General features: G+C 42.6%; 1 protein-coding gene across 1 annotated transcript in view; it reads left to right on the forward strand.

Moving 5' to 3' along the window:
• The window catches only part of NPSR1 (neuropeptide S receptor 1), a gene marked incomplete at both ends in the record, with an annotated part of 108,207 nt that extends 86,412 nt beyond the window's left edge, over window positions 1-21,795 (forward strand). Inside the window, 4 exons of the mRNA XM_082632238.1 lie at window positions 6,122-6,198; window positions 17,036-17,176; window positions 21,508-21,608; window positions 21,748-21,795. Of these exons, the coding sequence (XP_082488364.1) occupies window positions 6,122-6,198; window positions 17,036-17,176; window positions 21,508-21,608; window positions 21,748-21,795 (367 nt within the window). The remainder of the gene's footprint in view (window positions 1-6,121; window positions 6,199-17,035; window positions 17,177-21,507; window positions 21,609-21,747) is intronic.
• Between the last annotated feature and the right edge of the window lie 1,948 nt (window positions 21,796-23,743).

The raw sequence follows: 23,743 nt of genomic DNA on the forward strand, positions 1-23,743 counted from the left end.
ATTCTTTCTGTCTCATTTCAAATACCAACCCCACACGGAGCTGCCCCTGCCAATCCTAGGCCGCATCCCGCCTCAGCTTGTCCATGTTGCCATTAAGGCTTCACGGGAGAGTCATTGCCTGCTAGTGTGGCTACATTTCTTGAGTACATGGACTCTTGTCTCTTAATCTCTAGACTCCAAACCCAGCACATAACGGACACTTCATAAATGTTTGATTAAATAACCAAAGCAGACCTGACTGATGTACTTCATCAATCAGACAGAAGTGTCATGTCGCTCCATCTCTGTCTCTCTCTCTCTCACACACACAGACACACACACCCCTAGTATGGAAATTTCTGGTTATTTAGTGCCTAGATCAGTTTCTGGCATATGGTAGATACTCCATAAATATATGTGAAAGGAAAGAAGGAAGGAAGAAAGGCAGAGAGGGAGGGAAAGAGAGGAAGGAAGGAGTTGTATTGTCAGTGGCAAACTGTCGGTGAGAGCTGTGTATGGATAAAGATTTAGCTGTTCTGTCATTAATTAAATCAGGCTGCCAAGACTTGAAACCACAGTGACTGACAATAAAGGCAATACACTGTTTTTCTGGGTCAACACAACTCCTGTTGTTTCGAAATTTACTTGACACAACTGTCTAACTGTTGCTGGGAAAGGTTTTTAGCCGTGGTGTAATTGCTTTACTTTAGCTATGGTTATTTTCTTGCTACCTAATTGATTTCTCCTTCTCCTATCATTTTTACTCTGTGAGACAAAGGTAGAGGCTTAAAAGATCCAGAGCCTACAATTGCAAAGGAATAAGAGGAAGAAAGCACGTTTGTCATGGAGCACTGATTTATGTTACACGAAAAAAAAATCCATTTATTTTGCTCGGGGAAGGGGGAACAGACTGTGGGAAAGCCCCAAGCTGAGGTCAGTACAGTTCTATGGACTACAAGGCCATGGTGGGTAAAAGGGCCCAAGATCCTAGCCAGCACTATCCATGACATGAAGTCCAAGGCCAAGGTCGGATGACCCATCACATCAGTCAAGGAAGTGACATCCTATATATTTTTACCTGAGGGTTGGCAAGAGTTAGGTCTTTTGAAAAAGCCATTATCACTAGCCTGCCAGGTTATGGTAGATGCTTGTGTTTGAATTTCCCATATCCATTCCACTCTAAGCCACTCATGGCAACCCCTCCCCTCGGCATGTGAATGGCTCAGGAACGGCCATGTCATCCAATTCTAGCCAATGAAATGTGAGCTCTCTGAAGAGCTTTTGGGAAGATTTCCCCATTCTAAGCAACAAAAGAGTATGAAATGAAAAATAAAAATCTTCCTTCCACTTCTGCCCTGTCCCCCTCCTCAGAAGTAGCACTGTTAAGAATTTCTTATATATCAGTGGTCCCCAACCTTTTTGGTACCAGGCACCAGTTTTGTGGAAGGCAATTTTTCCATGGGTGGGGGTGGGAGGGATGGGGGAATGGGGAGGGAGGGGCTGGTTTGGGCGGAATTGCGAGTGATGGGGAGCGGCAGATGAAGCTTCACTCCCTCACCTGCCACTCACCTCCTACTGTGCGGCCTGGCTCCTAACAGGCCATGCACCACTACCAGTCCGTGGCCAGGGTGTTGGGGGCCCCTGCTATATACCCTTCCAGGACTGTTCAATTCATATACCAGCATATACACATGTATAGAAACAAATTATACACACTGAACAATGTCTGATCTTTGAAAAAACATGTTAATCAATCATTTTACTTTCCTGTTTAGAGCCATTCAGTGGATTTCCATTGTTTCAGGATAAAGTCCAAGACCTCTAACCCTGCACTAAAGGCCATGTGTGATTTGGTTCTTGCCTCACTCTCCATCCTTATCTTAAGGCATACAAGCTGCCTTACTCACCATGCTTCAGCCATGCTGGCCTTCTCTAAGTTCTTCAAATGCGCGTGATCCCTCCTGTTTCAGCAACTTTGCACATGCTGTTCCCTCTGCCTGAATGATCATCCTCTTTTGCATTTAAAAAATCAATTTTATCCTTCAGATCTTAGCTGAAATTTCACCTCCTCTGGGAAGGCTTCCATGACCCCCAGAACAAGCCAAGCCTTCTATTATATACTCTTGTATCTCCCTATATTTTATCTTCATAGCATTAGTATTAGTGAAATTAACTAATAAAGGGGAGAGACACTTTTGGTCAGGGAGCATCCTTAAGCCCCTGCTAGATGAAGAGTAAAAAGGACCGTGCTAAATGAAGCATCAGCTCCCCCTACACCCCCTCCCTATGCTTGGCCTTTAATGAGAACTTCAGAGCACAACTGGACATCATCCTCAGGCCCCAAAATGAGGCAAAGGTGGAGGCAGAGATGGAGCCTGTGGCTCCAAGACTGTGATGGGCATCCTTCAATTCCCCAGGCCTGTGCTGAGTCCTGCAGCATTTGTGAAAGGGGCACCTTTGGTCTGAGTGGAATGCTCTCCACGTGTCTTGAGGACAGAGAGAATTTTTGTTCTGTTTTCTGACACTCCTCATACACAATGCAGAACCAAGACTCAGGAACTGCCCTCAGGCATCATCTTAAGTACTTAATGCCACTTGAAAGGTCTTCCTCTGGCTTGGACTCCCACACTCTCCCACCGCCAGGAGCTGCCTTCATGAAGGTAATGAAGGAAAACGGGTCTGTGTCTGGACTGCCTTCCATAAAATCAAGAAATAAACCAGCCAGTTGCAGGGAAGATGTATTTTACTCAATCTTAGTGACCCTTAGGTTTTCAGATTTCTAAGAAACTTGAAGAAAAGCTACACCTGCTGAGGGAGTGGAGATAAAGAAAAGACACGGAAGAAGCTGACCCAAAAGAATGGAGGTGCTATTCCTCAGCTCTGTTTCTGAGAATGGGCTATTTCTAGGTCTGCTTGATCTTTAAGATACAACTGTCATAGACAAAATTCAGCGTGCCTAGTGTGACACCAGCATGGAAGCCCCAAGGAAGGGGGAGCTAACTGTCACTGAGGAACAGAGGCAGCTCAGAAAGGTTTCACAGCAAAGTGATGTATAGAGAATGGGCTAAAAAAAAATAAATGTATTTTCAGGAAGAAGGGAAAGCAGACACAGAGAAATGGAAGACCTTGGATCTCACATTCACCCAAAGTCAACCACATACTAAGCATGGAATCGGGGTTAGTTTAATTGGTTTCTCCTGTTGCCCACACGGAAAAAAAATGTGTTGAGAGACAGTGGGGAGGGAGGGAAGCAGGATGATAATGATAGAGATGAAGAAAGCAGAGACAGATTGTGGGAGACTTTGGATGCCCTGCTTGAGAGACTGGATACCATCTTATAGGAAAGTGGAGGCACTGGAGGGTTTTTAAGCCAGGGAATGATGCTCTGTCCCAGAGCTCCAGTTCTGATGGTGGGAGGTATGGGCATTCAAGATGCTAGCAGAGTGGAGGTGTTTAGAAGACTATGGCAAATAATCAGGCAAGAGATTATAAGGGGTGCTTGCTTTGGCAGCATGAATACTAAAATGAGAATGATACAGAGAAGATTAGTATGGCCCCTGCATAAGGATGACACATTAATTTGTGAAGTAATACACACTTCTGTGTTTAATGGGTACAGAGTTTCAGTTGCGGAAGATGAGAAAGTTCTGGAGATGGATGATGGTGATAGTTGCACAGCAATGTCAGTGTACTTAATGCCACCGAACTATACACTTAAAATGGATTAAATGGTAAATTTTATGTTATGTTTATTTTACCACAATAAAAAAATCATCAAAATATCAATATTAAACAAAAAGAGATCAAAAGGGTCCAAAGTGATAGTGAAGAGCAGGAATGGAGAGGAAGGTACAGGTGATGGAGACATTTTGAAGGACAGTCCATAGAACTTGTTGATTAATTAGATGAAAGAAATCAGCAAGAAGAAGGAAATGAATGTATTCAGAGTGCTCTCTGATGCATGACTGTTACACCCTGAGAAGTGGCTGGATTTGGGGAATAAGCTAAAGAGGCATCTTACTTATTAGTTTTCCTGGCTAACAGTAAAGCTGGTACTGGCTTTCCACCTGCCTGACTGATCCTAAGGAGACGAGGTGGGGGTAACTAAAGCCCAAACCCCTAACACATAAAATTTTTCTTAATTTTCCATTGTACATATGGTTGATGGTCAATAAATATTTGAATTATTGATCAATTAAGCCCTGGGGTTGCAATTGTAGTACACAATGAATGCTTGATGGTGGTTGTAACTTTTCCTTGTATTTCATTTACCTGGGAAAAAGTTTCCCTGCTCTAATAAATATTCAACTTAGGGTAAAGAATAGACTCATTAGCAGTTTTCTTTCTCAGTTTTTCTTTAATGTAGACAAACAATTTCCAGAAAAGTCCCTGGGCAGGTATATGAGAAGGAGTAAGGATGCTCCAAAAAGGCCCCGAGCTTTCCTGGAACACTCAGAGGGGTTCTCTGAGCAGGGGAAAATCAATAAGGAGGGTTTTACCACAGCCATTAATTAAGGTATATTCTAAAGATCATTAAAAGCAATTAGTGCTTTGTCAGCTACTGCAAACTAGAACTCTGATTTTTTTTCAACCAAGTGATTCTCAAGGGGGAAGTTAGTGCAGTTTTAAAATGAAGAAGTGCTTTGTCTCAAAGTTTTTAGTCAAGGTTCTTAATAAATTAGAAATGTCAAATAACTAATTAAAGAAAGGCATGCATGTTTATATTTATCAAAGGGAACAAAGGATACAAAATTTGTTAATGCTTTTGAGTCATTAACACTTTTTTTCCTTTCAGGTACAGATTATATCTCATAAAAGTAGGTGTGATATTATGTGAAAATGGGGGAAGAAAGAGAGGAAAGAAAATGGCATTTATTGAGCCTCTGCTAATTTTCAAGCCCTGTGCATAGCACTTTAAATGTTGTCACATTTGATCCCTATAAACCTCTTAAGAGGTTTGTATTACTACCTCGATTTGACAGTCTCAACTGAGGCCCAGTGTCTTAGTGGGTTCAGGCTGCTATAACAAAATATCACAGAGTAGGTGACTTCTAAACAACACAACTGTATTTCTCACAGTTCTGGAGGCTGGAAGTCTGAGATCAAGTTGCCAGTACATTTGGGTGAGGGCTGTCCTCCAGGTTGCAGACATCTCCTTGTAGCCTCACATGGCAGAAAGGTCAAGAAAGTTCTGTGGGGTCTCCTCTTATAAAGGCACTAATCCCATTCATGAGGACTTCACCCTCCTTATGATCTAAGCACCTCCCAAAGGCCTCACCTCCTTATACCATCACATTGGGCATTAGGATTTCAACATGTAAATTGGGAAAGGAGAGGGACACAAACATTCCTCCTATTTCGCTCAGTGTATTAGTTATGTATTGTTGGATAACATTATCATGAACCTGGTGACTTAAAACATACACTTATTATCTCACAGTTTCTGTGGGTCAGGAGTCTGGACAGTTAACTGGGTCCTCTGCTTAGGCAAGGCAGCCATCAAGGTGTCTGCCAAGGCTGGGGTGTCATCAGAGGCTCAACTGAGGAAGTATCTTCCTCCAAGCTCCCCTGGGCTCCTGGCGGAATTGATCTCCTGGGGCTGTAGGACTCACAGCAAGTTGCTTTTTCAAAGCTAGGAATACAGAGAGATACTAGCAAGACAGGTGCTACACAATTATGTAATCACAGACATCCCATCACTTTCACCCCAATGCACTGATTAGAAGCAAGTCCCAGGTCCAGCCACACTCAAGGGGAGAGGATGACACAGTGATGTGAACACTCGAGGTGGGAATCATGGAGGCACATGAAAGCCTGTCTAAAATCAAGGTCATATAACCAGCAAGTAGTAGAGCTGGTTACAAATCTAAATCTTTCTGACCCCAAACCCTGTGTTTGGATTCCAACCTAAGCTATACCTCTGACCACATGAGTTATCTTGGAGAAATCAGTTAACTTCACCAGGTCCAAGCCTCCTGGCTTAAAAAAAAGAAGTAGCTGCCATCTACTGTGATTCTACAGAGGTGGGCAGACCATGGTTGAGAGACCCCTGACTCCACACCTCACACTCAGGAAACTGGGGGTGGTCTTCACAGTATGGACCCACCAGACATTTTAATAGTATCTTTGGTCCTTTCCGCAGTGTCATCTATGCCATTGTGATCAGAACGATTTGGGTCAAAAGCAAAGCCCATGAGACAGTGATTTCCAGCTGCTCAGGTAAGTCTCTCATCTGCATTACCCAACTCTTAGCTAATTTTGCTTCCGTACAGGTTTTCCTCTAGCAAATATGAGCTTGGGTTTTCTGGTTATAACAAGCCTGCTCTTTTATATCAGGACCCAGCTGTGGGCCCTGAAAAGATGGATGAAGGCATCCTTCAAAAAAAAAGATGGATGAAGGCATCCTTCCTATCCTCAGATATCAAAGAAATACACCAAATAGTTGTTGAACAATCACAGAATTACATGAAAGGGGGAATAGAACAGGACAGAAACTCTAAAGGAAACCTAAGGTATTTAGGGTATGATGAAGTAGTTCAGACTGATAGGAAAATAGAGATTGTTTGAAAATTAGGGTTGTTGAGAAAACTAACCAACTATTTGGAAATAGATGGATAGGTAAATAAATTTTAAAAATACACATGATTGCTACCTTATATGCTATAAGGAAATAAACTTCTGATTAAGGGAAAGAAAAGAAAATATACAAATTGTTGTTTATAATCAGGAAAAATTGAAAAAGGTATGAACATCCTACAATGAGGGATTAAGTACATTAATTATACAGTCATACAATGAAATATTACAGCTCTAAAAATTATTGTATAGTATACTTAGTGCCTTAGAAAGATGTTTATGATGTATTAGATTAAGAAGGAGAAAGCTGTATGGTGTTGCCTTTATAAATGTGTGAATATATAATATACAATAGTATAAGTTCATGTACAGATAGATGATAGCTGGATGGATAGATAGATAGAAAATGTCAGGGAGGACAAGTACTAAATGTTATAGTGATTATCTCTGAGTGGTAGAATCTTAGTTGATTTTTATTTTCTTCTTTTTTTGTGTGTGCTTGGACAATGAGAGGTCCAACACTGAGACTGTATACATATATTCATTTTGTAAAAATTATCATCTATCTTTTACAAATGGAAATCATATTAATTTTTAAATTATACATATCTGTATAGATATATAGATATATCACTGCATTGCCTGGGGAGCTTTTCAAGTGAGTTGTCACTTAACAGAGTGCATGACCCTAGTGTGATGGTGAACAGATCAAGTGTAGTGGGACCAGAAGGCTTTGGAAGGTCCAGAGCTTTGGGTTGGAAGGATGCATAGGGAAAAGGAGGATGTTTTAGTATGCTCAGGTGCCACAACAATACACCACAGTGAGTGGCTTAAACAACAAATTTATTTTATCACAGTTTTAGAGACTCAAAACCCAAGATCAAGGCACCAGTCAGTTCTGTTCCTGGTAAGAGCTCTCTTCTTGGATTGCAGATGTCCACTGCTGCCTTCTTGCTATCTCCTCACATGGCAGAGAGGAGAGAGACAGAGAAATCTTTCTAATGTCTCTTCTTATAAGGGCACTAATCCCATCATAGGGTTCCTGCTCTCGTGATCTCATCTAACTCTACTTCCCAAAGGCCCCATCTCCAAATACCATCACATTGGGGGTTAGGGCTTCAACCTATGAATTTTGTGGGGACACAAACATTCAGTCCATAACAGGGGAAGAGCCAGGAAAAAAAAGAGATGGTGGAAAAAAACAAAGACCAACCAAATGAGAATAGACAAAAGCTATTTTTTCAAAGCTTGCTATAGCAAGAGTCAGCCACCATCACTTGTCTCTTGGCAGAAATACAAAAGCAGGCAGTGGAGTGAGAAAGCCTCCAGTACGTCCTGATTGGTGGCTGTTGGCATGTGGAAGCTGTAAGTGTGCTGACTAGAAGCATGGCATCCTGTGTGATGGGTTAGGGGGTGTGTATTTGGCTTTCTCAGGATGGCTTTAAGTAAAAAATAGGGGCAAATATTAAAGAAGCTGTCAGTCATTTATCAAGTCTTGGCTATTTGGGGTAGACTGTTACAGGTATTCTTATTTGGCTTATGGACTGTGAGATAGAGACAGTGGTCTGACTTCCTCCAAGTCTGAGTTGCACATAGCAGGTTGGCTTCCTGGTCTGGTTACTGTAGATAATGGGTTGGTTTCCTGGGCTGGTTGCTGCAGAGTGTGGGTCAGAGTTCCATCTTAAATATGATCTGGCCACCATCCATTTGTTTGTTCAGTCTGTCAACACAGACTGACAAGACAGAGGGACAGACAGAGCACTTACTGTCAGCCACTTCTGGGTCCTTTCCATACTTTACCTCCCTGAATCCTTACAGAATCCTAAAAGGTGATATTATCATCTGTCTTTTGCACATGGAAGACAGGCCCGAGGGTAAAGCAATTTGCTTGTTTTCATAGGTAGTGCATGACACAGGATTCAAATGCACATATGATTGGCTAGAAAGCCTATGTTTTCTCCTCTACATCAAGCTCCCTCTCAGAAAGAAGGACATGACAGAAAGGAAGGTGGTGAATGACTGAAAAAAGAGCTCAAACTACAAAAAACCAAACAAACCATTTTTTTAATTAAAAAACCCAAATAGGATTGTTGGCATGGCTGTCTTTCACAAGCCTCCCTGCTGTGCTTGGCCTTCAGAGCACTATTCCAGAGTCATCTCCCGAAGTGTTTTGTTTTGATATATGTACAAATCTAAAAGGTGACCTAATTTTGTTTAAGTAGGCTGAGGTCTTCCTGTACTTTCAGATTTAAATCAGATTGCTTTAAACCCTTGTCCTGTGATTTCTGCCAGTCCCAGGAGACTGCTGTGTCCTCTCTCCCTGTCCCTCTGAGTTCTTACCCCACTGGCTCACCTCCAACAGCTCTTCTATTCCCTCTGATCCTGGTCCAATGAACCATGGAATTCACCTTATTTTCCTTAGGTTTGAGGTGATGAAAAGTTTCCACATTCTGTCAGCTACCCCACCACCTGGGGTATCCCCCACCCCTTTTTACTCAGCAGGCCTTTCACCACTGTGGTTGGGCCCCTGTCTCTCTCCAGAGTGCCCTATATCTCCCTGCTACTCGATTTTCCAGTCCCTGCACTCTTGGGTTCCCCCATCCTCTAGTCCCTGAGATATTACAAAGTCACATAGAGATCCATTTTCCCACTGATACACAGTACGCCATTACTCCTCCCCAAAGGTGGAAATGGCTACAGTCAGTTTTTATTCTTTAATGCAAGTTTATATGTCCATCACACCTATTTTTTAGTTGTCTGTATCTTTATATCAGCATCACTGACCCCTTTCTGGAATGAGGAGCAGGCAGATGGTGGTTTCAAAAGCCTGTATACTCTCTATATCTTATTCATAAGCAGAACTCACTTGGTTTTCTATCTGTCATTACAGCCACGTAGCTCTGGAGTTGGCTGGTAAGTAGGATCTCCAGTGGTGTTAGTACCCCAGGATTACTGCTCATCAATGAGGGGACATAAGCAATGATTAGTGGGAACAGAAGCTCACTTTGTAAACACGGGCTGCAAAATTCAAGTTTAAGAATCACTCTTCTTTCTGGCAAGTATGCCTATTTCTCCCCCTCAAAGGCTGACAGAAAGGAAAAGAAAGAACTATTTAATAAATGATCTACAGACTTTCCCAAAAACAAGTGCGTGGAAGGAGAGAGGTAGAGAATATGAGGTTTCCAATCCCGTAGGTTATCTTTCATAAATAAGCTTGCTCTTGATGCCCAGGGGTGTTTACTCCTATAAAACAGAACATTTATCGCATGGGGGCAGGAGATGGGGGAGGTGCACCCATGAAATAGATGAAGTATAAGATATCTGATATAACTGAGTCTGTCCATTATGACTTGGAAGATGTGATGTGATCCATGCTATATCCAAAGTACATGTTTCCAATTAAATGGGGCAGAACGAGGTGAAGAAAAATCTTCGGATTAGGTACTGGGTTAGAGTCCTGTTCACCTCTAACTAAATGAACGTGAAATAAGTCCATTAAGTACCTTTCTTCATCAGTACATGAGAGTAAAATGGCTTCTTTGCAATCAACACCTTCAGCAAAAGACATAAAGAACTTTATGAAAAATATATACATATATAAATAAATGACACTTATAGCATGTTCGTGGATAGTAAGATTCAGTACCATAAAGATGTCAATTCTCCTCAAATGATCTACAGATTAATGCAGTTCCAATCAAAACTGAAATGGGACATTTTATTGAGCTTGACAAGCCAATTTAAAAACATACATGGAGGGCTTCCTTGGTGGCGCAGTGGTTGAGAGTCCGCCTGCCGATGCAGGGGACACGGGTTTGGGCCCCGGTCCGGAAAGATCCCACATGCTGCGGAGCAGCTGGGCTCGTGAGCCATGGCCACTGAGCCTGCGCGTCCGGAGCCTGTGCTCCGCAACGGGAGAGGCCACGGCAGTGAGAGGCCCGCGTACCGCAAAAAAAAAAAAAAAAAAAAAAAAGGAAATTTCAAGAGCCAAGAAAAAGCCATGAGGACAGTTCTGGAGAAGTAGAACAAGGTAGTAGAAGTTTACTGTACCAAATATTGATTTATCATAAAGTTAGAATGATTAATAGAGTATGGTATTGACACAATTCAATAGAAAAATGGAAAATAAAACAACCCCCAAATAGACCTACACATATATGAGAACCTGATACATGTCAGAAGATCACAGGGAAAGAAATGAAATTGGAACTTCACCTCAATTCTTAGGAAAAATTACATTCCAGGAAACTATAGACTTAAATGTGAAATGTAAGACTTTTAAAAATTTTTAAAGAAAATGTAGGGTGTTATTTTTATGACATTAGAATAAAGGAATTCTTAAACGAGATACAAGATACAAGGTACATTAAACCAAAAAACTGATGGATAAATTTGACTCTATTTATATTTAAAAGTCAAGCCAAAAAGAGGGAGAAGCTATTTGCAACACATAATCTGGGAAAATGTATGAAGAATGTATGAAGAACTCCTAAAAATCAATCAAATATATTTTTTTAAAAGATAAATAGAAGAAAAATGAGCAAGGCACAAACAGACATTTCACAGGAGGGAAAAGAGAAATAGCCAAAAATAAGATTCTCAACCTCACTGATAAATCAGGAAAGTGCACATTTAAACTTCAATTAGATACAATTTTCCACTCACAGGACTGGTAAAAATTTTGAAGTCTGTTATTTCTAAGTATTGACAAAGGTATAAACCTCATGGTTCATCTGGCAATATCATTCCTAAAAAACTTAGTAGACTTCTGATTTATTTGCTTCCAGTCAGTTTCACATGCCAGCAATCATATTCAAAAAGTCTTTCTGAAAATAATTCTCAGGTCTGACTTGTTTCTTTGCTTCCTCATCCAATCCCTTTCCCCTAACTGAATAGAAGCTAGCTTGAGGCCATCTGAAACAATAGGTGGGAGGCCACATCCTTAGTCTGATCTTCCCCTCATTGCTGGTTTAAACTCCTCACTGTAATAATTGAATTTGGGTTCAGGCTTCATCGGCACAAGACCTGCACACTCAGAAGGTATACACATTCGCATTTTCATTTTGTACCCGGCCACGCAAAGTATATAGCTGGTGCTACAAGGGGTTAGGAGCAACTGACCCTTGCAACTCTACAAGGTCCCAAATTTTAGGACATTCTTTTAACTTCCTTTCATTTTTGTTCATAAACCAACCAACTCTTGTCTGAGTTCATCTCTTTTTTCTAATACTTTGCTAAACACAGCTGGTGGCAATCAACACACACTATTAACATTCTGTTTATCAACTGTGGTAGTTAATTTTGTGTCAACTTGATTGCCCTAGACAGACAGCTGGCAAAACATTATTTCTAGGTGTTTCTGGAGTGCATTCCTGGAAGCATTTGAATCTGTAGACTAAGTAAAGAAGATTGTCCTTACCAGTGCCAGTGAGAATCATCCAATCCACTGAAGGCTTGAATAGAATAAAAAGGCAAAGGAAGTGTAAATTTGCTCAAGCTGGGACATCCATCTTGTCCTGCTCTCGTGCATCAGCATTTCTGGTTCTTGGGGCTTCAGACTAGGATTTAGAGATTTACACCATTGGTTGCCTGTTTCTCCAGCATTTGTAGTTAGACTTATACCATCATCTCCCCTGGTATTTCTCCCATGAAAATGCCTTTGGATTTGGGCTGAATCATACCACCAGCTTTCCTGGTTCTCCAGCTTGCAGACAGCAGATTATGGGATTTCTCAGCCTCCATAACTGCATGAGTCAATTTCTATTACAAATTTCCACATATATATATCATATTGGTTCTGTTTCTCTGGAGAGTCCTAACTCCACACCACCCTTGTACCCTCCCTGGGGGTCCAGTCTCAGTAGGCACACAATCTGCCTTCCCAGCATCATAGTGGCATCACAGTTCTATCCAATGCACCTCTAGTGTCCCAGCTTTCCCTGTCAGTTTCCTTATTACCTGCTGCCTGCTCACTAGGCCAATGCCACATGTTTTAGGTTTGTGTTATGACAGCGCTGCATATGAAGCACCGATCTCTGCTTTAGTTAAGGAAACTCTAGCAGCTATACAGGAGAAACCCCCAAATACAGTAGCCTTAAAATAGAAGTTTGTTTCTTGTTCAATTAACAGTAAAGGTCAAAAGGATGGATACACAGCCATTCAGAAACTCAAGCAGATGGAGATTCTGCCACTCTTAACAGATGGCTGCTAAGGTATTGCTTAGCATCAGCATCCAGCAGTCTGGGGAGGGGGGAAGAGAGAGTGAAGGATTACTCAGGGGGTTTATCTGAGCCAGGCCTGGGAATGGTACATATGGATTCTTCCCATGTTCCTAGAGGCAGAACTTAGTCATATGACTACCCCCTGCTGAAAGGGAGACTGGGAAATGTAGTCTCTCTGTGTGCCCTCGGGGCAAAGAAAGGATTTGGTGGATAGCTAACCTGTCTCTGCCACAATTATTTTAGGTCTGTCAGGGTTCCTGGTTCTGCCTGAGCTGAGGCACTGAGGAACAGAAAAGGCTGTGAGTTAGGTAAGTTAGGTCATACCTCCTCCTATCTAGCTATGACCTCCTATAAAAAACAAAAGGAAGTGGCCAAAGTCCTGCAGCTAAGCAGATGAGACATAACATGCTAAAAATAGTTAACATTCAGGTTATATTCGTAGATAAAGAGGTCATCAATGATCAGAAATTGAAAATGAATTTTAAGTTTAAAAATTTTAGAAATCAGGCAATCAGTCATAACTGTTAAAATGTTTAATTTTTAAAATAAACCTGAAGTACATAAAGTTCCCAACATATGAAAAAATATTTATTTTAAAATATTAACCAGGTAGTCTTCCTTGTTAACAAACAAATCACCTGGACTCATTGTAGGTCCATTGTCGGTCCCCTCCACCCAACAGGAATAAATTCTGCTTCACTTAAAATCCCTAGATACCAACTGCCCCCCCTTCATGGGCTCAGCACACAAGAAAAATAGGTTCCCAGTGACTCTGCAAGGGGCATGAAGCATGGGAAGGTAAGGAGCAGGAACTGGCCACTTGGAGACTAACCCTCCAGCGTGGGCCCCCACTAGGGAGGCATCCTTGAACTAAGACAGCCTAAGGCAGCATGCTGCTTTCAGTCCTGAATCTAATCGACCCACCGCCTCTAGGCTACCCCCTATTAATGCACAGTGACAGCTGAATTTAACTGCTTTTCTGGCTCCAGCTCAGCCCCAAGGCCTGAGTAGAAATAATCCTTTCATCTCCCAATAAAGGAGAATACTGGGATTTTATAGTTCAGCTCACTTTGAAGAGCCATCTTTAGGAGCTGGAGGCTTTGCATTTCCTAGAGCGGTCAGATTAAATATGCTTTTCACTGATCTCACTGGGAGATTGAAGGGCAGGAGTTGATTATATTGTCACCCATTTGCTCTGTAGAAAGTACTGCAAGTTTCCATTTTAAGCAGATTTCAGAGCACAAATGTCATTCTCGAGAAGTTTTCTGAAAAACCAACAAAGTCTTCAGAGCCATACTGTTTAGGAGCCAGCTGTTAGTCCAGCAAATGGAGATATTTTGAAAAGATACAATTTTTTAAAAATAAATTTATTAATTTTATTAATTTTTTTATTTTTGGCTGCATTGGGTCTTTGTTGCTGCGCGTGGGCTTTCTCTAGTTGCGGTGAGCGGGGGCTACTCTTTGTTGCGGTGCGTGGGCTTCTCATCAGGTGGCTTCTCTTGTTGCGAAGCACGGGCTCTAGGCACGTGGGCTTCAGTAGTTGTGGCTCACGGGCTCTAGAGCACAGGCTCAGTAGCTGTAGTGCACGGGCTTAGTTGCTCCGCGGCATGTGGGATCTTCCCAGACCAGGGCTCGAACCTGTGTCCCTTGCATTGGCAGGTGCATTCTTAACCAATGTGCCACCAGGGAAACCCAAAAAGATACAATTTGATCTGCTGTCTTTTTTTTTTTTTTTTTTTTAAAGAAGATGTTGGGGGTAGGAGCTTATTAATTATTTATTTTTGCTATGTTGGGTCTTTGTTTCTGTGCGAGGGCTTTCTCTAGTTGTCGCAAGCGGGGGCCACTCTTCATCACGGTGCGCGGGCCTCTCACTATCGCGGCCTCTCTTGTTGCAGAGCACAGGCTCCAGACGCGCAGGCTCAGTAGTTGTGGCTCACGGGCCTAGTTGCTCAGCGGCATGTGGGGTCTTCCCAGACCAGGGCTCAAACCCGTGTCCCCTGCATTAGCAGGCAGATTCTCAACCACTGGGCCACCAGGGAAGCCCTGATCTGCTGTCTTTTACTTGCCTCCCATGGCTATAATCCCACCCTGATAATTATTTGATGTATACAATTCCTATATACAGATAACATTGTATAATAGCCTATCTAAATGTACATGGTAATACCTTCTGTTCACTTCCAAAAAGGCAGCTCATACCTCCTGAAATACCGTTAAAACCTATTCATCCCAACTAATAAGGGAACTGACATTCTCAGTGTGGGGCTTGGCATCTTGAATACATTATTTTATTTTAATTATCAGAATAACTCTGTGAGTTTGGTGTTTTATGCTTCATTTTTGAAAGTGGGAAACTGAGCCTAGAAACAGTAGGCAACTTGCATAAGGTGACACCGCTAGTAAGTTGTGGAGCTGGAGGGTGTATTCAGGTTTGACCCTAAAGTCTGTATCCTTCCCAAGATATCACCTTGAAAATCAAGGCTTTTCAGCCTTGTCACTATCAGCGTTTTGAACTAGATAATTCTTTCTTGTGAGGGGCTGTTCTGTGTACTGAAGGACGTTTAGCAGCATCCTGGCCTCTGCCCACTAGAAGCCAGTAGCACCCACCCCCAACCATTTGTGACAATCAAAAATGTGTCCAGACATTTCCAAATATAACCCAGGGGGCAATATTGCCCTCACTTGAGAACCACAGCTGTAAGTGCTTCTGAAGCATTTGCTTTCTTACACCACTGACGTTTTGTGGTGCTGTGAAATGCACAGAATGATTTGAAGGCCCTAATGGTGCCTAAGAGTGGCCTTCCAGGGGAGACATTAAGAAATAAAAATCAATCCTAATTAGCATTTCAGTTCATTGCACATAAAAAGCCCCTTATTCCTATGATTCCTGCTAACAGTTTGTCCTCTCCAGTGAGTAAGTGTCCCCGCTGTGAAAACACTCAGAAGCTTCGATGGCTTGTAGCTGCCTCAGAAATTCAGCCCAAACTCCTCAGGGAGACATTTAAGGTCTTCCCACTTTGGCCTCAGTTCTTCTCCCCACTCTCAAATCCAGCGTCCTCTCAGGCTCCAGCCAAGCGAGATGACTCACCGAGGTCCAAACGCTTCCTACATTTTCTTGTTTCCGTGTCTTGGCTGAGGACTTTCCCTCTGCTTCACAAGTCTTTCCCAATCCCACGCCCCTACCCCCAGCTCTGCCTTGGGAATCTCTGCCTCTGCCACGTGGCCTCCTCTGCCTAACGGTAGGGGGATGGCTTCCTTCTTTGTTCATAGTCGGTTTTTGGTTTTCGTCGCTCTCATCTCACACAGCTGTGTGCGGAGTGTGTGATCTTTCCTGCTGGATTGAAAGTTCCTAGAGAAGAGGAACTCTATTTTAGCCTATTTTGTTCGGTCCTTAGCTCTTAGCAGATGTGCTATGCTTGGTGGGTTGGACTGGACTGGATTGGAGAGGGGGTAGAATAAATAGTGCAAAGGTAAATTTCACACCAGTTTCCATGAGGATTTAAATACGCTTCAAATGTGAAATCTGAACGATGTAGTGAGGACCAGCGAGCACAGTAGTTGGCCTCTAGGGTATAACCGCCCTGCCCCATTTGACTTAGGTGCCCTGGGTGGGCCTCTGACCTGGGCCACCACTAGAGTTGTGCCTCTTGAGCCCACTACTTCTTGACTAGAGAGAGGTTTATATTAACTCGTTCAACAAATATTTATTAATCATTCACTAAGTTTACAGGATGCAGAAACAACACAAAGTCTCTGTCTCCATTAAGCTTACATTCTAGTGGATTCTTATATTTAACCCTCACACGTTTTACTATCAAACAACCCGCATAGGCTTAAAGTTATAACCAGGCTCCTATTTGGGACAGGTTTTTATTATAGCCCCGCTTGAGCTTTTCTTGAGAGTAGGGTTTCTGAGTTAAATGAGTACGTTAGTCTGGGGTAACAATTCTAGGCAAACTGCTTTGCCCTAAGTTGCTGAAGGGACAAGACAGGTGTCTCAGCACCGCCCTCTGTGGTCACATGGCTAATTCCAGCTTCAGTTGATTCAGGGCATCCAGCCAAGCCTGTTGAGAGAGTCTGGATGTCCCAATGCATTTGCATTTTATATTAAGCTGCAAACTGAGCAGTTTCCAGCATCCGGCCCAGAGCCATCTTTAGGAAAATGTCCAAGGGGGGTCTTCCTGGGCATAGGTGAGGAAGATGGAAGTGGTCCCATGACAAGCAGCATTTATTTTACCATTCTCCTTTTGTGCCTGCAGATGGAAAGCGGTGCACCATTTCCAACCGAGGGCTCATCTCAAAGGCAAAAATCAAGGCCATCAAGTATAGCATTGTCATCATTCTTGGTAAGCAATGTCCCGTCCCTCCTTTTGTTGCAGAACTGTGTGGACATTCCAAAAGCAAATTTGTACCTAGAACCTGGTAGGTAGAGAGCCCATACAATTAAAAAATTTGTCTACGGGCACTTCTACCTTTGTCTGATTAGATAAGAATATGTGGAGCTAATCAGTCCATCTATGCCTCCTTCAAGGGCTGACATTTGGTTTCTAATCACTCTCTTTATGAATATTGTTGTCCACCACAGCCCTGGGGTGGGTAATGTGGAGAAAATCAATTAGGACATAACTGGCTGAAGCTGATGCTCACCATCATCCAGTTGACCCAGTTGCTCTCCTGATGGCACACTCTCCCCAGGGCTGAAGTCCATCAACCAGAGGAAGACAAAAGTGGCATTCCATTTCTTCTGGATATTTAATGTCAAGGTCACCATAAATCCTTCCCTAATGGATGCCTTATCTTCTCTCCACCCTACTGTCGTCTTCCCTTTCCTTTTCCTTTCTCTCTACTCTTTTTTTTTTTTTTTTTTTTTTTTTTGCAGTACGCGGACCTCTCACTGTTGTGGCCTCTCCCGTTGCGGAGCACAGGCTCTGGACACGCAAGCTCAGCGGCCATGGCTCACGGGCCCAGCCGCTCTGCGGCATGTGGGATCTTCCCGGACCGGGGCACGAACCCGTGTCCCCTGCATCGGCAGGCGGACTCCCAACCACTGCGCCACCAGGGAAGCCCTTTTCTCTCTACTCTTAACGCCCATAAAGTCACCTCATCTCAGGAAAAAAAAAAAAAAAGGTATTTCTAGAGTACCTAATATATGTCAGATTCTTTGTTATTCTCAAACCTTCAAAATTTTCTCTCCCTTCCACCCTCTCAGTTAATGACCCTGATTCTTATTTCACTGAGAAAATACTCTATCAGAATAGAACTTCCTCATTCTCCTGCCTTCACATCCATGGACCTACCTGCATCTCTATCTGTCTTTTCTCCTATTACTATGGATGAACTGCCTCTGCTTCTTTCTAAATCCAAAATGCTCACTTGAGCCCTGTATCCCATTCCTTCCTGCCAACTCAAGATTTGCTTCTCCAGTCATGTCCTCTCCCCCACAGATGTCCCCCTTGCCTGGATCGTATGCACACAAGCATACTGTAATAGCTCCCTCGATAAACTCTCCCATAACAGACACTCTTTAACACTCTCTTTTCTAGCAGAACTCCTCCACTTTTCACCTCTCATTCTCTGGAGTCTATTTCTGTTAGCTTTCTTTCCTATTACTCTAGTAAAGGCATCCTTATCAAGGTCACCACAACCAACAAAATGCAAAATATCAATTCTCAATCTTTACCTTACTTGACTTCTAAGCAACATTTGATTCGTCCTTCTTTGGAACACTTCCTTTGCTTGGAAATTATATCTATGATTTCTACTTGAAATCTCTGTGTATAATTTCTAATAAGCTTATCATACTCGACATGAAAACCCAGAAGTCTCATGCTCTCCTACCTCCTGCAAGATAACTCTTCCTCCTGTTGCCCCCAGTTCAGTAAATGACAGCATCTTGCACCCAGTGTCCACACCAAAAACCTAAGAATCATCTGTCTGTCATGATTCTATTTCTCTCCCACCTCACATATCTAGTCCATCAGTAAGGCCTAGAGGCTTTACCTACAAAAGAGATCTCGAATCCAACCATTTCTCAGCATCTATACAATTATTTCCTTGGTCTAAGCTCCCACCAACTTCTCCCTGGAACATTGCAGCTGATCTTCTCTTATTCCTTCCCTTCAAAGCAGCCAATGTGATCTTTTTAAAGATGTAAATCAGACACTATCATTACCCTGCAAACCCACACATAGCTTCCCATTACATTGGAATAAAGTCCTACTTTTTCCCATGTCTTACATGGCCTCTGTGATCTATCCCCCAGCCAAGTCTCCAGCCCCATTCCCCTGCTCTTCCCCTTTCCTATTCTATAACAGTCACAATGGTTTTCTTGCTATTTCTTCAAAATGTCAACTTATTCATACCTTGCACTGTTTCCCCCACCTGAAATGTTCTGCCTTCAGATGGTGGCATGGCTTATCCCTCACATCATCTTGTTTTCCAACAATACCACCTTTTCAGAAAGACCTCCTTGATAAGTCTTAAATAGCTCTCCTGTAATCTTTACCCTACCTTATTTTCCTTCATATTTTTACTTCTACCTGACAGTATAGGATAGATATTGATCTGCTTATTGTCTATCTCCCCTGCTGGCATAAGAAATCCATGAGAGCAATGACTTTTGCTTTTGTGTTCCTTACACTGTTATCACCAAGGCCTTGGGGGTCCATGCACACTAGGTGCTTAATTAATATTAGTTGAATGAATGAATGAGGTTATGCAAGAAGGAAAGGGATTTGTACCATTTCCTTTTTATTTAACTCAAATACTACCCCTCCCTACCCTTCTTGCGGCTCTTGGGAGCTCTGGGAGCATAGCTCTCATGTTAGCTCTTCTAGTATATCAAATCACCAGAACCGTCCAGCTCACCTTTCTAAAATGCAACTGCAAAATGCCAAACAGACCACAGAGTGTGACTCAGCGAGCAGAACACAGTCACAAAACAACACTGCAGGCAGACCTGGGAATAGAGCATATGCCACCCACCAGGGCTCAAAATCCTTTCCCAGAAGCTTCTGAAGTAGATCAAAGATTATCTTGCCTTCCCAGATAATCAGAAGCACAGATGCACATTCCCTGGATGTTGAGTTAGGAAACATATCTTATACATGTGTTTCAGAGCCAATATAGCCTTTCATAATCAGGGACTATATTCCCAGGCACTGGGCTCCCTTTAGTCAGAGAGCAGTGCTGTCCACAAGGAGGTCACCAGTGTCAACAGCCCAATCAGACCCAAACGCTCCTTCCTATAACAAATATTTTGTGATGCCCCTGTACCACCCTGAAATGAAATGTATACATAAAACTATCTAGTTAACATAATTCTTAAAGGATCAATATACAATAATATAAAGGAGGAATAGAAAGAAAATAATTTATAATAAAATAACACAGATTTCAATATAGAAATACTTGGGCACAGCCCAATGAAGTAGTAATAGCTCCAAATGAAAACCAATGCAGGTGTGTTTTTCATGGAGACCTGAAAACTAAGCAGTATTGCTGCCAGTGACTTTATTTTCCCAGCAGGTGAGCAAACCCTGCTAAAGTTCCAAATTAAACAAAGTAATCGTTCCTCTATTTGCAAGGGAATTACACTTCTGGAAGACTCAGTATTTATTTAAAATATTGTGTTCATATATAAAACAGAGTTAGGTTTCTAGATTGGGGTCATTATAAACAGGGTTCTCTGCTACATAACATTTGAAGGATGTATGGGACATGGGTGGGACCGCCCGCATCGTGCAGGAGGACCGGTATCCCTAGGAAAACCAGAACCCTCCCCTAACACACACAAATACATAAACATGCATTTAAAAAATTCCCCCAAATGGAAGCTTTGCCCCTCCATGCCCCAGAACCACTATTCTGGGCCAATGCCAGGCTTCACCACCTGAGCCCACAATGTTTAGTGGTCTTTGTGTTTGAATTGCTCCGTTTTAATAGATTGCCAAGGTCTGGGGTAAAAAATGTGTCAGTCAAAGCGTTACGGAGGAAAGTTGGTTCCTGCTGCCAGATGGCAAAGGAAGCCATTCAAATCCAGCCTCATCCGTGGCTCATGCTTTCTCCTATATCACATCACCTCTTATAGCAACCATCCTAATCAGGTCACATATAGAAGACCTTTTTTTTTTAGTTCAAAGCTTCTCTACATGAGTTGTCGCAATACAATGCCTTGGTGATAGCAGAACATGAAGCATTATTATCATTTTACAGATAAATTCAGGCTCACAAGGTTACATGACACTATTGAGATTATATGAATAATTAGTTGCAGAGCTGAAATTAGATCCCTCCCACATCTACTCAGTCTGTTGTTTTTCAGCTGTTTTACTGCACAAGCTACAGGGAGTAGGTGGAAAAATCCATAGGTTATAGAATCGTAGAATGGTTTCAGGTTTGGGTTTGATGCCCTCCAATGGATCTCTCCTCCATCAATTGACAAGATCTTTCAAGTCCTTCTAGAATTATGGATGGTAGCATTTCTCAGGGATCCTAAAAATCATTGATAAGTACTAGAATGGCTACCATCCCCTGCCCCCCCTTGCCTCTGGCCTCTCGCTTGTTGCCGCACTCTCCTCCCCTCCCCTCCCCTTTCCTCTTGTCTCCGTGATAGAATCGTAGAATGGTTTCAGGCTTGGGTTTGATGCTGCCATTGCTGATTCATAGCTACACGTGACCTAGGGAAAGTTATTTAACTCCCATAAACCTCTGTTTCCTCACGTGTAAAAAGGGGCTAATAGCAGTGCCTACCTCTTGGCCAATGATGTCTCTGTCCATTGGGCTCTGGTGCTGACCAGTAGGAAGGAGGGCTGTGAGTGGTGGGGTAGGAAGGTGAGGGGTATTACATATAAAGTGCTTAGCATAATGTCTGATTCTTAATACATTCTCCATAACTGTTAGCTCTTAACATCCCCACTTCCCTTTTCATCAGGTCAAATTATTTTTCCTCTCTGCTCTGTTCTTTCTCTAGGGAGCAAAGATCACGGGATTCCAGAATGACATGTCAGGAGAGAACTGAGAGGCATGAGATGCAGATTCTGTCCAAGCCAGAATTCATGTAGACCCTGAGGCAGTGGTATTGCTAGGCTGAGCCCCATCAGCTCTCCTGGGTCCCCCTCAGCACCCTGGGCATGTGCACGAAGCCTGAGCCAACTTCTCCACCCTGCACTTTTCATCACTTGGGGGATGCACAAGGAAAACACCCTAATGAGCGTGTGTCACCTGCATTGGCAAGTTTTAGCCAATATGAAGTCACATACTATTCACACCAGCCAGGAAAGATGCCCCTTCTTTCCCCACCACTCCCAGCTGTCCGTCCCACTGGTCAGCACCAGAATCAATGGACAGAGACTTCACCGGCCCAGGCCTAGGCTTGGGCAAGCAGAGGGGACTAAAGAAGCATGGTACATGTGTCTTATAATTACAGTTTAAGAAGTAAATAAAAGTCTTACCTGGGCCTAGATTTTCCTCCCATTTTTGGATTTAAGTTTCAGTAGTTGTAGCCAAAGAGATGTTTGTCTTGAAATGCCAACAAATTCACTTCCAGGCATTGAAGCTTTGCGTCTCTTCTGCAGATGGCCTTGGTTGGCAGATGGATGTGTTGGCAGCAGCCAATCTCACAGTCTCATTGTATCAACAAATGATTTGTAGAAAGAACACAAATGCTGGCCCTCCAGAGCAAGGTTGAAATTGAGGGGTACTTTCTCTGGTAGGAAAAGAAATAGTACAAAAAGTCATGGGTCCCTGACCTCCAGGCTCTGAGAGTTGGGACCTAGGTCTCAACACATGGCTTTTCAGCTCTCTGAAGGCTCCTCCCTTTGCATTCTACATTTAGGCCACTCTGGGCTCCATTCCTCATACCTCAGGGACACTTCTCTCTCTTTAGTTGGGAGCTGAATTCCTGTGGCTTTTCCAGGCATGATGTTGCTGTAAGATCTTTATCATTTTTGCATTGCACCCATTGTCTATCTAACACCTTGGCTGGGAAGCACTGGTAAGGCTTATTTTGACAAGTCCGGAGTTTGGTATATGTAAGCATAATCCAAGTGAAATATGACTAAATGTTTTCTAGTCAACTTTTACCATCACATTTTTCCATAAGTGGAAGTGGAATAATTTAATTTGATTATATATACATCCACACCCACGGCTCTGGGATGCGCGTGAGCTCCTTATTTTTAGCCTCACATACATTCTTGACATTAAAATCTCCTTGGCAAAACCCTCCTTCCCAGAATTATTCTGAGCTTAAGCCTTTTTTTTTTTTTTTTTTGGTCTACTGCTAGTGGAGTTATTAAAATCTGCAATATATTTTAATAGCACTCTATTCCTCATTATGGTATCAACCCAAAGATTTCACATTTAAGGTCACAGTGGCATTTTTCCCATAAACTCTCTTTCCAATTCCATCTGACCTTAGGGAAAGTATTTCTTAGGCAGAAATCAGTTTCCTCAGTCACCACCTCTCCGAATTATTTTCTGAATTTGAAGAGACTGAATAATCTAGTTGTATGTCTACAGAACAGTTTTGAAGGCTGCTTTCCTTTCTGTCCAATCAGTTAAAAGTGAGAAACCCTGGAAGCTTTGAGTGGTTGAGAAGCGCTTTTTGACATTTCACTTTAAATCAAGATGTGCCACAGAAGACCCACAGAATCATTGCTAAAATAACTGCCTGCATGGGAGCCTATTAATGGCAAAATCTGGTGGCTGTCCTAAATGGCAAAATGGGAGGCCTGGGTTCTTTTGACAGATGCTTTCAATCTCTGTCAAGCTCTGGTCTGCAAAAGACATTACAAGCCTACCTCACCTATCAATAGACCCTGAAAGTTAAGGAAAGAGTTGAGTGAGGGGCTTTGTGCTCCTTAAAAACTGTGAATGTGATTTTGTAGTTGTTGTGGTGCTGTGTCTCCCATTCCCAGTGAAGACTGGAGATCAGTAAGATGATGGTACCAGCTGCTGCAGGGTAA

This window comes from Mesoplodon mirus, assembly GCF_964341445.2.
Source record: "Mesoplodon mirus genome assembly, chromosome: 9".
NCBI lineage: Eukaryota > Metazoa > Chordata > Mammalia > Artiodactyla > Ziphiidae > Mesoplodon > Mesoplodon mirus.